At 36.0% G+C, this 13,330-nt stretch overlaps 2 protein-coding genes across 2 annotated transcripts; both read right to left on the reverse strand.

Moving 5' to 3' along the window:
• Positions 1 to 4,242: 4,242 nt before the first annotated feature.
• On the reverse strand, positions 4,243 to 5,648 carry LOC115963572. The gene is made up of 3 exons (XM_031082621.1): positions 5,334 to 5,648; positions 4,539 to 5,168; positions 4,243 to 4,452 (listed from the first exon to the last, which is right to left on the reverse strand). Exons 1-3 carry the CDS (start codon positions 5,646 to 5,648, stop codon positions 4,243 to 4,245), a joined length of 1,155 nt encoding a protein of 384 aa, XP_030938481.1.
• A 66-nt stretch (positions 5,649 to 5,714) lies between these two features.
• LOC115963573 lies at positions 5,715 to 6,704 on the reverse strand. The gene has a single exon (XM_031082623.1). The coding sequence runs from the start codon at positions 6,702 to 6,704 to the stop codon at positions 5,715 to 5,717; it is 990 nt and encodes a 329-aa protein (XP_030938483.1).
• Between the last annotated feature and the right edge of the window lie 6,626 nt (positions 6,705 to 13,330).

Raw genomic sequence — 13,330 nt, forward strand, 5'->3', positions numbered from 1 at the left:
CATGATTCAAGTTCATGCTCGCCCTCATCCTCGTTAGCTGAATGCATGGTAAATACAGCATTTGAGAAAGGTAGCGTGGACAATTTGTCAGTTATTGTAGTTCCATTATGATGGTTTTTCTGTCAACTTGTAGGAAGAAGATGTTAGAATTACATACTTGGCTTTAGCTAAATTGGTTTGTAATTGCTTTTTTTGTAGCATTGGCTACACATACAATCATTTACTCAAAAACAGCAAGGTGAAAGATCATAACCTTTTTAACCATAATAATTGGGTACATTCATTAATGTTTTGCCCTTTCCTTTATAGCAAATTATTACAACATTATGGACTACTGTTTTCTTGAATATATGCTCTATAGACCAAATATTGAGGATATTCATATCATATATAAATGGGATTGGATTATTTTTTTTTCTTTTTCTTTTTTGGGTAGAAAAGATTGGATTCAATAATAAATAAAATTAGATTGAAACGAATAAATATTCTTTGTAATTATCAAACAGAGAATGAACTGATCATAGTCACGTGACAATTGTTGCCAAGTCTTATTAAGTTCAAAACAGAGTGGGTAAGTGTATGTACTTGTGTGTTAATGAACTATTCATATCTATAGTTTAAATTGGTACAGTGATTTATATGCATCATTTATTTTCTAATTGAATTATTTTTCTTTATCGCAATTATTCTGTTTAATTGCTTGAAATTTGTTTATATTGGATGTCCTGGTTGTGTTTTGGCAAATCTTGCTATTTTTTCTTGGGAGTAAGCTTAAATGTTGTGAACTGGAATCAAATAGAAGGGTGATTTGCTTTTACTTTCGCAATTCAACAGTATTTCTGAACTTAAGTATGTGTTTGGATGGATTTGAATTGCATAATTCCTTATGTGACACTAAGAGTCAATATTTGAAGTAGTCCTTAATGTTCTATTGTATTATATAACACTACAATAAACATGACTAAGTTATTGAGTTCTGCTTTGATCAGTCTTAGCTTTCTTTTTAGGTTTGTTTTCTCATACTTTCTTACCTTTTTTCTTTGGGTATATCTAGATGCACAAGACAAGTATTGTTTGTTGGGATTTGCTATGGTGAGATGGGAGTACTTTAGATTTTGGGGGTACTTTAACTGGTTGATATTAATACAATATTTTTATTGGGTTAAAGTGCAAATTGCCCCTCTAAAATTTGGGGGTCTTTAGATTTTGCACACTAAAAAATATTATACTTTGGATTTTACCTCCTAAAGTTATATTTTGTTTGCATTAGTAGCTTTTTGTCCATATTTCCCCTTAAGTGTCATATAAGTTTGTCACACGTGTTTAGTTATTCTAATAAAATGATGCAACATTTGTTATTATATTTTTTTTTAGAATTTTTTTAATTATTTAAATTTTTTATGCTAAAAAAATGATATGACATCATTTTATTGGACGAACAAAATATGCGTGGTAAGCTTATGTGGCACTTGAATACAAATGGGTGGTGAAAATAACATTTTTCCCCCCTTTTGTACATGAGATAGTATTAATCTTTTAACATTTTTTGCTTTTTTGTAGGAAAAAAAATTAAACTAAAGGGCATATTATTTTAGAATTTGTATAAGGATATTTTGATACGTCAAAAATTGAAAACAAAACAAGAGAGTTCTCTTATTAGTAGTATAGAAAAACATTATTTTACTTTAAAGTTAAACTACAAAATTTTTTTTTTTAATATTTTCAAATATCAATTTAACTGTAACAACTATCGAATTTATGGTTTAATTGGAACATATTTTATTAGAGCATTAGCACTGGAGAATGCAAATGTCAAATGTAAGGAGAATTTGGCATTTCCAGTTCCAAAGTGCTCAGCATCAGAGAATGCTAAACCCAAGTATTGCAAAAAATTTTGCAATACTACTACAGTGCAATTCTACTTTTAGAATTGCACTGTAGCACAATTCTAAAACATATACTCCCTTCATCCCATTTTTTTTTTGTCCTCTATTCCATTTTGAGATGTTCCAAAATATTGTCCTGTTTCTAAAAATAAAAATCATTAATTTACAAATGTTCCTATTATATCCCTAGGCGAAAAACACATTTTGGTCCCTACATTTTGACCCGATTCCTGTTTTAGTCCCTAAGTTTTTTTTTTTTACCGCTTTTAGTCCCTCTCCAGAAAAACAGTTCCATTTTGGTCCCTACCGTTACTTTATAAACGGATATTGTTGATGTGGCAAACGGCATTGATAGTCAATAATAAAATAATGTCTACAGTGCCACTGTTAGTTACTCCCGCCCTTACTAGTCACTTGCCACTCACGTGACGGTCCCTAACCAAGCAAAACCCCAAATCACCCAAATAGAAATCCCTAACCCCCAAATTTCCTCAGCTCCTCGCTCATCAGTCGCCACATGGATTGAAGTCCCTCACCAGTCACAAACTCAAAAACACCTTCAAATCAATTGCTCCTCGCTCACCACATAGCCGAAAACCATCTTCAAATCAACTGCTTTCCACGGATTCAAGCTCGATGTCATCGAGTGGAAGCTTGAGGAAAAGGGGCCCAGCCCGATGCTTCTACTCGGAGAGACCCGTTGTGGTCGTTTCGTGGACATCTGACAACCCTGGAAGAAGGTTCTACGGTTGTCCAAATTACTGGGTAAGGTAGTATCTCTCTTTGTAATGTTTTTAAATTTCTGGGTTTTTAACTTTGGAAGCACTTCAGGTTCATTTTCGTTTCAATCTTGCTTCAATCTTGCAATCCCCTTTAGTCTAAGTCTAACCCAGAATTTCTTTTCTTAAATAAATAAAAATTTTAAAAAATTTAAGGAAAAAAAAAAAAACTCAGCTTGTTGTTGACAATATAAATTGTGCTAATACAAGAACATTGTGCTAATACTATTTTAGTTTCTGGTAAGGTAGTATTTGCTAATACTATTTGTTACTGTTTTTCATGATTTTGGTTGTTCATTTAACATCATTTATCTGGTCCTTGGGTGTTAAGTTGGACGCAAGTGTAAATTTTTTCAGTGGCTTGATGATGAAATCTGCGAGCATGGGAAGGTGCTGATTCCGGAGCAGAGGCAACGGATTTTGACCCTTGAAGCTGCCATTGTAGGCTACAGGAAGAGAGAGAAGAGGCTGCTCATTTGCCTGGTGCTGTCTCTGGTGATAAGTAGGATGCTACTTTGTTTGATGCTTCTTCTGGTTGGCTAAATAGGTGGGGGGGAATGGGTCATTAGGTGGGTAGGTGTTAGTGGAAAAAGGCCTGAATTTTGTTGTATGTATTAGTGGCAAAAAACCTGAATTTTGGTGTATGTATTAGTGGAAAAATGCCATAATTTGTATTGGAATGTGTTGGTTTGTAGTAGTGGGAAAAGGCCTGATTTTTTGGTGTAATTCTCTTTGCAATCCAGGACTTTAGCAATGAAATATGGTCTTTTTAATTAATCTATGATTTGTGTACCAATTTATTACATTATTGTTAAGTGTTTGTGCCAAAGCAGTTTGTGATATTAACTATACATCAACTGTCAATTTGACACTGCAATTTTGAATGGAAACAGCAATTTGACATAGCAATTTGACACAGCAATTTGACACAACAATTTGACACTGCAATTTTGAATGGAAATAGCAATTTGACAAAGCAATTTGATACTGCAAATTGATACTGCAATTTAGAGAGCAACTGGTTGCAAAATAAAAGAGGCAGCTCTTTATGTATTAAAGGAGCTGGCTGCAAAATATTTAGCATCACCAGCAGCCTGCATAATTTACCAAACCTGCATAATTTCTGCATAACTTACCAAACCAGTAGCTCTTTATTCATACATCATTACACATTTATTCATACATCATACATCATTACACATTAAAGTGGCTACTCCCAACACATTAAACTCCAATGCTCACCAAATCTGCATAATCACCAAACTGCCCAGCAAAGCTAAAAACCAACAAATTTGAGTTTAAGCATTTTAAAAACCAAAGCTAAAAACCAGCAAAGCAAATTTGAATAATGGAAGCTGAATCATCATAACAATGGGAGAATAATTACAAAATATTTAACACCAATGGTAGTTTTTGGTGTACCACAATAATTACAAAATATGGGATAAAACACATTCATACAAAAAAGGACTTGGTCAGCCCATAAACATATGCCAATTGTTCTAGCAGTTACATAAATATATGAAGAGTGTTTCAACATATAGCAGAACAAAAAAAAAAGGTTCTGCTTCAGTTTGCTATCTTTTAGCAGATCTCATTGCTACCATATATCTTGCTGCATTCCCAGTTGCATTCAAGGTTTCAGTAGTGACTGCACTTCTCTTCCTCTGTTTTTTTTGTCTTCGATTGGACTGGTTATCAGTGGGGGGTGGAGGTGCACTTGTGGTCACATCATCATTAGAGCTTGGTTGTGCCCTGTGTACTGTTGGCTGAGCATCCTTGGCTGCCTGCAAGCATAAGCACAATAACAATTAATAGTTTGCCAACTGAAAAACAAAACAATGAGGATATTTAAGTCAAAGTGTATACTTACCCTTCTAGTGGTCCTACTAGCTTGGGATGCACTCCTAGGCAAGGAGGAGTTCCCTCCTACTTCTCCCTTGCAGCTCCTCTTGTTGTGTCCTAATTTCCCATATAACTTGCATTGTTTTGAGATGCCTAGGCCTCTTTTTTTTCTGTGACTTCTAGGTTCATCAGGCTCCAGTGCCCTCTTCTTCTTAGGCCTGCCAGGAGGTCTCCTTTTGATAGGGGGTTGCACAGGTGGCAGTCCACTAGGACCCCACATATTTTGGCCATTGATGGGCTCTATAATGGGTTCATAGCAATCAATGTAGGTAGTCTTTTTGTAGCAAGCATTGACATACTTTTCAGCATCTTCTCTGTTGAAAAATATGCAAGAAATGGCATGGCAACATGGTATGCCAACTATGTCCCACTTCCTACAGCTGCATTTCTTCTCTTTCAAGTCCACAATGAAACTCTCAAGCCCATTCTTCACTTCAAACTTCATACGACCAGCCCAACATGCTATCCACTTGTTGTATGCCAACTTCTCCTTGTACAGCCTCTTCCTTATCTTAGGACACAACTCAGATTCCACCTTCGTAATCATTTCTCTGTTTGCTTGAAATCTAATCATCAGATATAGCCTAATACACTCAAGCTGCAAGCACATAGAGAGAAATGGAGAATTAATCATTCATGAATTACATAGGTCTATGGATCATAATGCACATGAAAGGGAGAATCATGCATACCATGGTGATTATAGGTTTGCTCCTGAACTTAACTATCGTGCTGTGAAACTTTCACACATGTTGTTCAAGACCGTGTCACTCTGGCCATCACTTTTGAACATGTGCCTAGCCCAGATAGTTGTTGACTGAGATTGCAGCCATTTGAATGCATCTTCATCCACCTCCTTTAGCTCATTCATTGTCCTCTCAAATGCTTGCCGATAGGTAGCCTTGGCTGCTTTCCAAAAAAGGTCTCTAATAATGACACTAGGATGATTTTTCCTCAAATTTTGGTATAAATGTCTGCAGCAGATCCTGTGCTCGTACTGTGGCCAATTATCAACAAAGGTGTTCACCAACTCCTGCAAAGCACAATCATTTAATTCAGCAAGTAATGAAGCTACCATTAACTACAAATAATTCAACAAGCAATAAAGCTACCATCATACCTTCTGCTAGTCAGATATGAACACCTATTGCTTGTCATATTCTATGTCAGCAAGCAATAAATTAAGAAACCAGGTCCAACTGTCCTTTGTTTCAGCCTCTACTACTGCATATGCGAATGAGAAGTATTCATCATTGGGATCTCTGCCAACAGCACACATCAGCTGACCACCTATCTTGGTCTTCAGATGGCATGCATCTAGACCAATGATTGGCCTGCACCTTGTCAAAAAGCCCTTCTTGCAACCTTCAAGGCAGATGTAGATTCTTTCAAAATATGGCAACCCGATTGCCAATCCATGCTCAGCTGCCAAATCACTATCCTCATAAGTATGCACCTTCATCAATATTATGCTCTCAGGACTGCACCTTCTCAACTCATCACAGTACTCCCATAGTTGGTTGAACTGTGCAGTGTGGGTCCCATCAACAGCATCTTGAGCTTTCTCTCTAGCTCTACTTGCCTTGCCTGCACTTATGTTAACCACATATTTCTCATGCACAGTCTCCTGAATATCCTTAAGTTTTATGCCAGGCTGTCTCCTAACCCTCTTCACTAACTTCTTCCCAATGTATGATGCTGTGCACCTTGGATTTCTATAGCTTCTGCTGCATGTGTGTTCCATGTTCAGTATTTTCAATCTAAAACTCTTCTCCCTTGGCACCTTTGCAAGGTAGGCAACAAAATTGCACCCTGGCTGGCATCGGGCTCTCACTCTCACCAATTTATTTTTCACAAATTTTATACCCCACCCACCATGGACTGCATAATCAGTTATAACATCTTTAAATTGTTTAGCTGAGATGAACAACATATCCTTTTCAAACCTAAGGTTCTCAACTTTGGCTACTGGCCTAAAGATTGGATATTTGCTGCTCCTAATAGAATTGTCAACCTCAGCAATAGGGATGTCATCATCACTTGAATCATCACTACCCTCACTGCTTGATGATGATTCATCAAGGCTAAGTAACTCCTCACTCTCATAGTCAGAATTCATGATACCACCACCCATTTGTCCTGCTTTAACCTCAGCATTTTCAGCTTGATTGTCTCAACTATCAGGACTATCTTCACCAATATTCATCGATTGCAATTCTGGTTCTGGCTCTGGCTCTTCTTCTAAATCACTCCTCTCATCCTCACAACCCTCACTACCCTCACTGCCCTCACTACTCTCTTCAACTTAGTCATCAACAACTGGTGCTTTGCTAGCCCTCCTAACACAAACTTCCTCATCATCTACCTCATGTGGCTCACCATGGTCAACATTAACAAATTCAACATTATCATGGCCTCCAAATTGTGAAAAATCAGGTCTGTACTCTTCATTATCATTTTGAAGTACTCTGTCACTAGCAAAAACCTCTACACCTACACCTTCTACTTCACTACCAGGTACTCCAGCAGCTAAGGGATCAAAATCCTCCATTGCTAACTCAACTGGTTCATGCACTGGATGCTCCACAAAGACATGAATCTCCCCATATCCCTTCACCAAGTCAGTTATGAACATAGCAGCATCATCATCAACCACCTGATGGAAATTTAACCGCTCTGGGTCCACACCAGGCATTTTATACCATAGCTTATCTACTTCAGAGTAGCCAAAATCCCTACATATACTCTCAATCTCTACTTTTGACCACCTATCTGGGTCACAGTTATCCACTATATCAACTGTCCCTCCCACATACGCTTGAGGGTTCCACATGAAATGCCCACCATGGTGGACATGCAGAGTAAAAAGCTCATTCATCCTGCATGCAAGTCACGGGAAGAAAACAGAATGAAAATGAAAACAAATATTAATAATACTTTGTTAGGCTAATAAACAAATAAAAAAGCATATAATACCGACAAAGGGATCACATGGACCCAGCCACTTCTTGAAAAGCAAGACACAATACAAACAATCAATGCAAATACAGACAATCAGTGCAAATACCAACACAAAGATTCCATGGTTTATCAAAGGTCAATATAGTGGTCCCTGATAAACAATAGTAACACATAATACAGACAAACAATGCAATTGCCAACAAAAATACAGTCAGTAATGTGGCCCCTGATAAACAAAAGTAAAACAAAAGCTATAAAGGGAGACGCAAATAACAAAAGCAACACACAACAGCCAAACAATATTCCACTATCACGGTCAGTATTATGTCCACTACAAAACCTATAAAGGGAGAGAGGAAGAGAAAGAGTGAAAGTGAGACACAACGAGAGAGAAACAGAGATAGATTGAAATTCCGGAGCAATAACAAAACACAACATCTCAAAATTCCCAAATTTTCAAAACCCAACAACTGAGATTCAAACCCAGAACAATTACCCAGCACTTAAAATGGCATTCATAACATAACTAAAGAGAGAGAGAGTTGGAGAGAAATACAACCTTCACAATCTGCTCAGCACAAACACACTGAAGCTTACCGATTTGTAGGATTTTTGTGCTTGCCGATTTGTGGGTTCTCTGATCAGTCTTGTGATGAGCAACGGGTAAGGTAAGAGATTAGGGATTTTCAGCAAGTTTGCCGTTAGATCTCATCTGACTGATTTGGGGTTTTGTTTGGTTAGGGACCGTCACGTGAGTGGCAAGTGACTAGTAAGGGCGGGAGTAACTAACAGTGGCACTGTAGACATTATTTTATTATTGACTATCAATGCCGTTTGCCACATCAGCAATATCCGTTTATGAAGTAACGGTAGGGACCAAAATGGAACCGTTTTTCTGGAGAGGGACTAAAAGCGGTAAAAAAAAAAACTTAGGGACTAAAACGGGAATCGGGTCAAAATGTAGGGACCAAAATGTGTTTTTCGCCTATATCCCTATTAATTTACTAATTCAATTTTTTGACAAATTTTTTTAAGGGTAGTTTTGGAAACTTATACATTTTTAAAAGGTAGAGAAGACAATAAATAATGTTCCCTTAAAAAGTTTAACTTTTCAAATAGGACAAAAAAAAGGGACGGTGGGAGTAATATTTTTTTTATGGGTCATGCTAATGAGTGCCCTTAGGACACTGGTTAAGAATCTAATTAAAGAAAGTTTTTATGGAAAAGAAAAAAAAAACAATTAATGTTTTGACAGCTTTTTTCATTTCCCATAAAAGTGATGTCAAAACTTTCTTTAACTGAATTCTTAACCAGTGCCCTAAGGGTATTTGTTAGCATTTCCCTTTTTTTATTCACATTTTCTGACTCTCTCTCTCACTTCATGCTCTTGTTTGTTTCTCATCTCACTGGTACTCTCCATAACGGCGTCTCTCTCTCATCACATCTCTCTCAAAGTGGGCTATTCTAGCGTGGGTCGTGGGTCCGGCGTGGAAGTGAAACTAGGGAAGTCAGATCGACGTGGTATGGTGGCGATTTCTAGGTTTCTTGGGTATGTTTTCTGGGTTCTAGGTATGCAGCAACGTGGTATGGTGGTTTGCGGGTTTCTGGTGTGGTTTGTAAAAGCGAGATCGGTTTGTTGCTAGGTTTGTGTAAATTTTGACTTGATTTTTTTTTTTTTTTTTTTTGTGGGTCATCTTTTGGATTTGGAATTTGCTATTGGTTTGATTTGATTTTGGGATGGATTTTTTTTGTGGGTTCGATTGGTGGTGGTGGTGGTGGTGGAAGGGGGTTTTATTATGGGTCATATGTGGGTTCATGGTGGTAAAGGGGGGGGGGTGATGCCATGGCCATGGGTTTCGAGGCTGAGGTTTCTAGGGTTGTCGTGGGGTGATGGCATGGCCATGGGTTTTGAGGCTGAGGTTTCTAGGGTTGTCGTGAGGTGATGGCATGGCCATGGGTTTCGGTTTGGGTATGTTCTTGTGGTGGTGGCGATGGTGGCGGCGGTGGCAACAGGTAGTTGAGATGATTTGGGTTTTGGAATATATTATTTTATTACATAGAAATATTATTTTAATATGTTGTATTGTAAAATAAAAGTTTGGAATGCTGGAGGTATTGTAAAATGGTATGATATAATGATAAAATAATTTTTTGAGATGGTAAAATAGAGTAGAATTGGAATTTCAGGATGCTGATACTCTTAGCACATAATTTCATTTGAAACTTTTTTATGTTTAATTTTAAATCTCCTTTTACAACATTCGTAATTCAATCCCTCATTCATCCAATTACGTGGGACCCACACCTTTTTATTTTTGAACCATGCATAGCCGTATCTTATGTTGTACAAACTTTTACAAAGTTTCCCAAAATTCAATCTCAAGTCATATCAGGTAATCTAAAGCCAAATGAATCAAATTAGTTAGGGGGCCATTTGGTTTGCCCTATTAAAAATGTGATGCATATCACACAAAATGTAAATGTATTTAACGTTTATTTTGTTTAGTTCATTTCTTTTTTTTTCATTTTTTAATATTACAGTAATCTAAGTTAGGCTAGTCTATGCCCCCAAGTGGTTATTGCAGCACATGTGTCTATTATGTGCCAATTTGGATACACATTCACGTTCACCTTTTACAGGCTTGCGCGTTTTCAACTTTTTTTTTTTGGTTTTTTAAGACCAGCACCTGGTGCACTGTTCATGGACATGAACAGTATACCGAGGCATATGAACAGTGAAAAAAGAGTGAATAGTAATTTTTCACACATTTAAAAATTATTTTACTATAATATTTTCAGTTTTTAATTTTCAGCAAAATAAGTTGTATCCAAACGGACCCTATATATAAACATTCTTTCACTCTAAGTCAAACAATATTGTTTTGTTTAACCATTTTCTATTAATGGCTTCAAGCATAACAAGTTTATTATTGAATTAAAATGTTTTTGCAAGTGTGGGATTTAAATTGAAACTTTTGAAAATGTGAAGTTTAACTTAGAAACCTTCTCAAAACTATGGCTAAGGTTTATTATACTTATTTTCAAAAGAACTAATTATCTAAATACTCCTAGTAAGACACTCTTTTATCTCCCTTAGATACAAAACCACTCTTCCAACAAGATAGTCCCTTCCCTGAATTTGACAACACCAGATCGCATACTACCTTTGATTCCATGGATGCCCCCATCAGAAAACCAGGATACAATGGTGCAAAGTAAACAACAAACACACAAATCTAAACAAAGCAATATACCTGATTTGGTTTGGGAAATGACCTACCAAAATATATAACCTAAGGAAGGCAAGAACGATGGTGAGGAGCTTGATAGATATCATTCTCATGGTGTGATTATCAGCAAAGCTTCCTAGTGCTCATAATTTATTTGATTTTCTACAGATTCCCAAAAATTTGGCACAAAATACTCAAACTCAATTGTGCCAAGTTCATGCTTGGTGCTGTAGACATAGCTACACCTATGAAACTGCCCTATTTTCTAAATGGATTGGAGACAATCAAAAGGTCAAGTCATACTTGAACCAAAGCAATCAACCTCTAGCACATGCTTATGATGACAAAACGGATTATACGTATTAACCAATATATCTGCATGCTGATAGTGTAAACAAATAAATGGGAAATCATCTTTGATATCATAATTAGCCTCACCCACAATAATTTTGGAAACTTTGATTCCCGGATTCAAACCTGTGCTATGTCACTTTAGGTGGAAGGTACTTGTCATTCAACCAAAACCTCACATCTAATGGTTTATTAATATACAAGCATCCTTTCTAACGTTTTACCTTTGAGGCATTTAGCTAATGATACCCAATTGCATAATTGTGATTTTCAAGAAAATTAGGTCCTATTCATCATAGATACTCAAGATTACACCAGCTATCTAATGCACATTTTGAAGTTTAGTCTACTAGCCATATAAAATTCAGAAAGGGGGATAATTTTTTAAGACCTAGAAATTTTAAGAGAATAGGGAGTACTCCAACGCAAATTGGCACTGAACCGTGAAATCAAATATCATTAAAAATTCAACCAACAACGTCATAAAAGAACAATTCTAAGCAAGTAAGACCATTGCTCTCACTCATCTTGTATCTATTCATTTTTTTATTATTCAAAAATTGGGGGAGGGGGAACTTGGACCCCGAACATCTAGTTGAAAACATTAGGAGATGACAATTGAGTTACAAAGCTCTTGGCAACTTATTTCCCATCTATATCAATTACTTTGAATTTCTATCTACACACAGAAATCATATGCTCAGAATAAGATCAAGCACAAGTAAATTTCTCATCCAATTTAACAAAAATTTGCTGCTAAAAATTGAAAGAGAACGTCAAATTTATGAAGCAATTGAAATATAATCAAGTCAGAGCAACTCAAAATGAAACAAGAAATGAACCAAGGTTTGCAAAACGGCCCAATTCAAAAACAACCTTATTGAGTTACATACCATCATAATATAAACACGGAAAAATAGTCCCATTCCTTCAAATTCCTAGTCAGCACCATGACCATCATCGAACTCAAAATCGAATCAAATTCCAATTATGACCTTTGCTGGCCCACAAATAATTGGCAGGGGCTCTTCCTATGTGTTTTGTTAATGATGGCAACACCCTTAAATCCTCTCCTGACAGTTAATTAATAATATTATTTTTGTTTCGCAGAGGCAATTGGCCCCTACATATTGAGATTAGACTTTCTTCATAAGGAAAAATGCTTGTACTAATTAAGGTGATAATGAATCTATATAGTTATAGTTATTTCCAATATTATAGAATCCAAGTATAATGAATCTATATACTTATTCTGTCTAATTTAAATTTCCTATAAATACTTTTTTTTTTTCACTACGACCATCATGACCTCCTAAGATCAAGATTAACAGATTAATCGATACTCTATTTACTTCACACACATACAAGGGTACACATAAGGGAAACAACTACGTATTTAATTCTTCATATCCAAAACAACAACTTCTCAAACAAAAGAAACGAAACGAAATGAAATGAAAATCCTACTAATTATATGATTTTCAAAAAATTTTCACTAAAAAAACTTCATACTGAAATTGTCCACTTGCTGCCACCAATGTAATCACCCTGCAAGATAAAACTCAGCCACGAATTAAGAAAGAAAATGTTCCAATTTTAAAAAAAAAATGTTCCAATGTTCCAACACAGCGGCTTTGTCTTCATCAATAACCATGTTGTCCTATAGGTTTAATTAAAAACAGTTGATAAGTTAATAAGTTTTTTTTTTTTTTTTGAAGCCTGATAATTTAACAAGTTAAATACGAATTAAAATAAGTAAAATATATACTGTGAGTGGTTTTACAACTCCTTCTACGTTTTGTTGGAAAACTTTACAGAAGAGTTTAACTATTTCTGTGAAATTCAGTTGAGGACCGGGAATGTCAGTCCACATCTTTATAAGTCTTGGGTCAAATACACCAAACATATCTCCAGCATAGAATGGTTGATTTCGCCGAAAGAATACCCTAAGTTCATCTCTAACTGTACACACACAAATTAACCAAATAATGAATTAGAAAGACCCTAAGTACTTTAATCAAAAAAACAAAAACAAAAAAACAAAAAAAACAAACAAACAAACAAACCCAAAAATGAATATGAAAGAACCTAAAGAATTTATTCAAGAGATCTACATACCTTGTACTCTATGACTTTCCTTATTAGTTTTCATGGAAATGTTGACTATAGAGGAAGGAACAAGATCTGGAACTTGGGTTTGGGCTTTCAACATTTCAAA

The sequence above is a fragment of the Quercus lobata genome, chromosome 10 (assembly GCF_001633185.2).
Source record: "Quercus lobata isolate SW786 chromosome 10, ValleyOak3.0 Primary Assembly, whole genome shotgun sequence".
Classification (NCBI taxonomy): domain Eukaryota; kingdom Viridiplantae; phylum Streptophyta; class Magnoliopsida; order Fagales; family Fagaceae; genus Quercus; species Quercus lobata.

What these genes read in the sequence shown, in the direction of transcription:
- LOC115963572 (XM_031082621.1), bottom strand. Translation starts at nt 5,648, where the DNA reads ATGGTAGCTTCATTACTTGCTGAATTAAATGATTGTGCTTTGCAGGAG. An exon ending in GTGATGGCCAGAGTGACACG is followed by an intron (nt 5,169 to 5,333) that starts GTCTTGAACAAC and finishes ATGTGCTTGCAG; the next exon opens with CTTGAGTGTATTAGGCTATA. An exon ending in CTAGTAGGACCACTAGAAGG is followed by an intron (nt 4,453 to 4,538) that starts GTAAGTATACAC and finishes TTATGCTTGCAG; the next exon opens with GCAGCCAAGGATGCTCAGCC.
- LOC115963573 (XM_031082623.1), bottom strand. Translation starts at nt 6,704, where the DNA reads ATGGGTGGTGGTATCATGAATTCTGACTATGAGAGTGAGGAGTTACTT.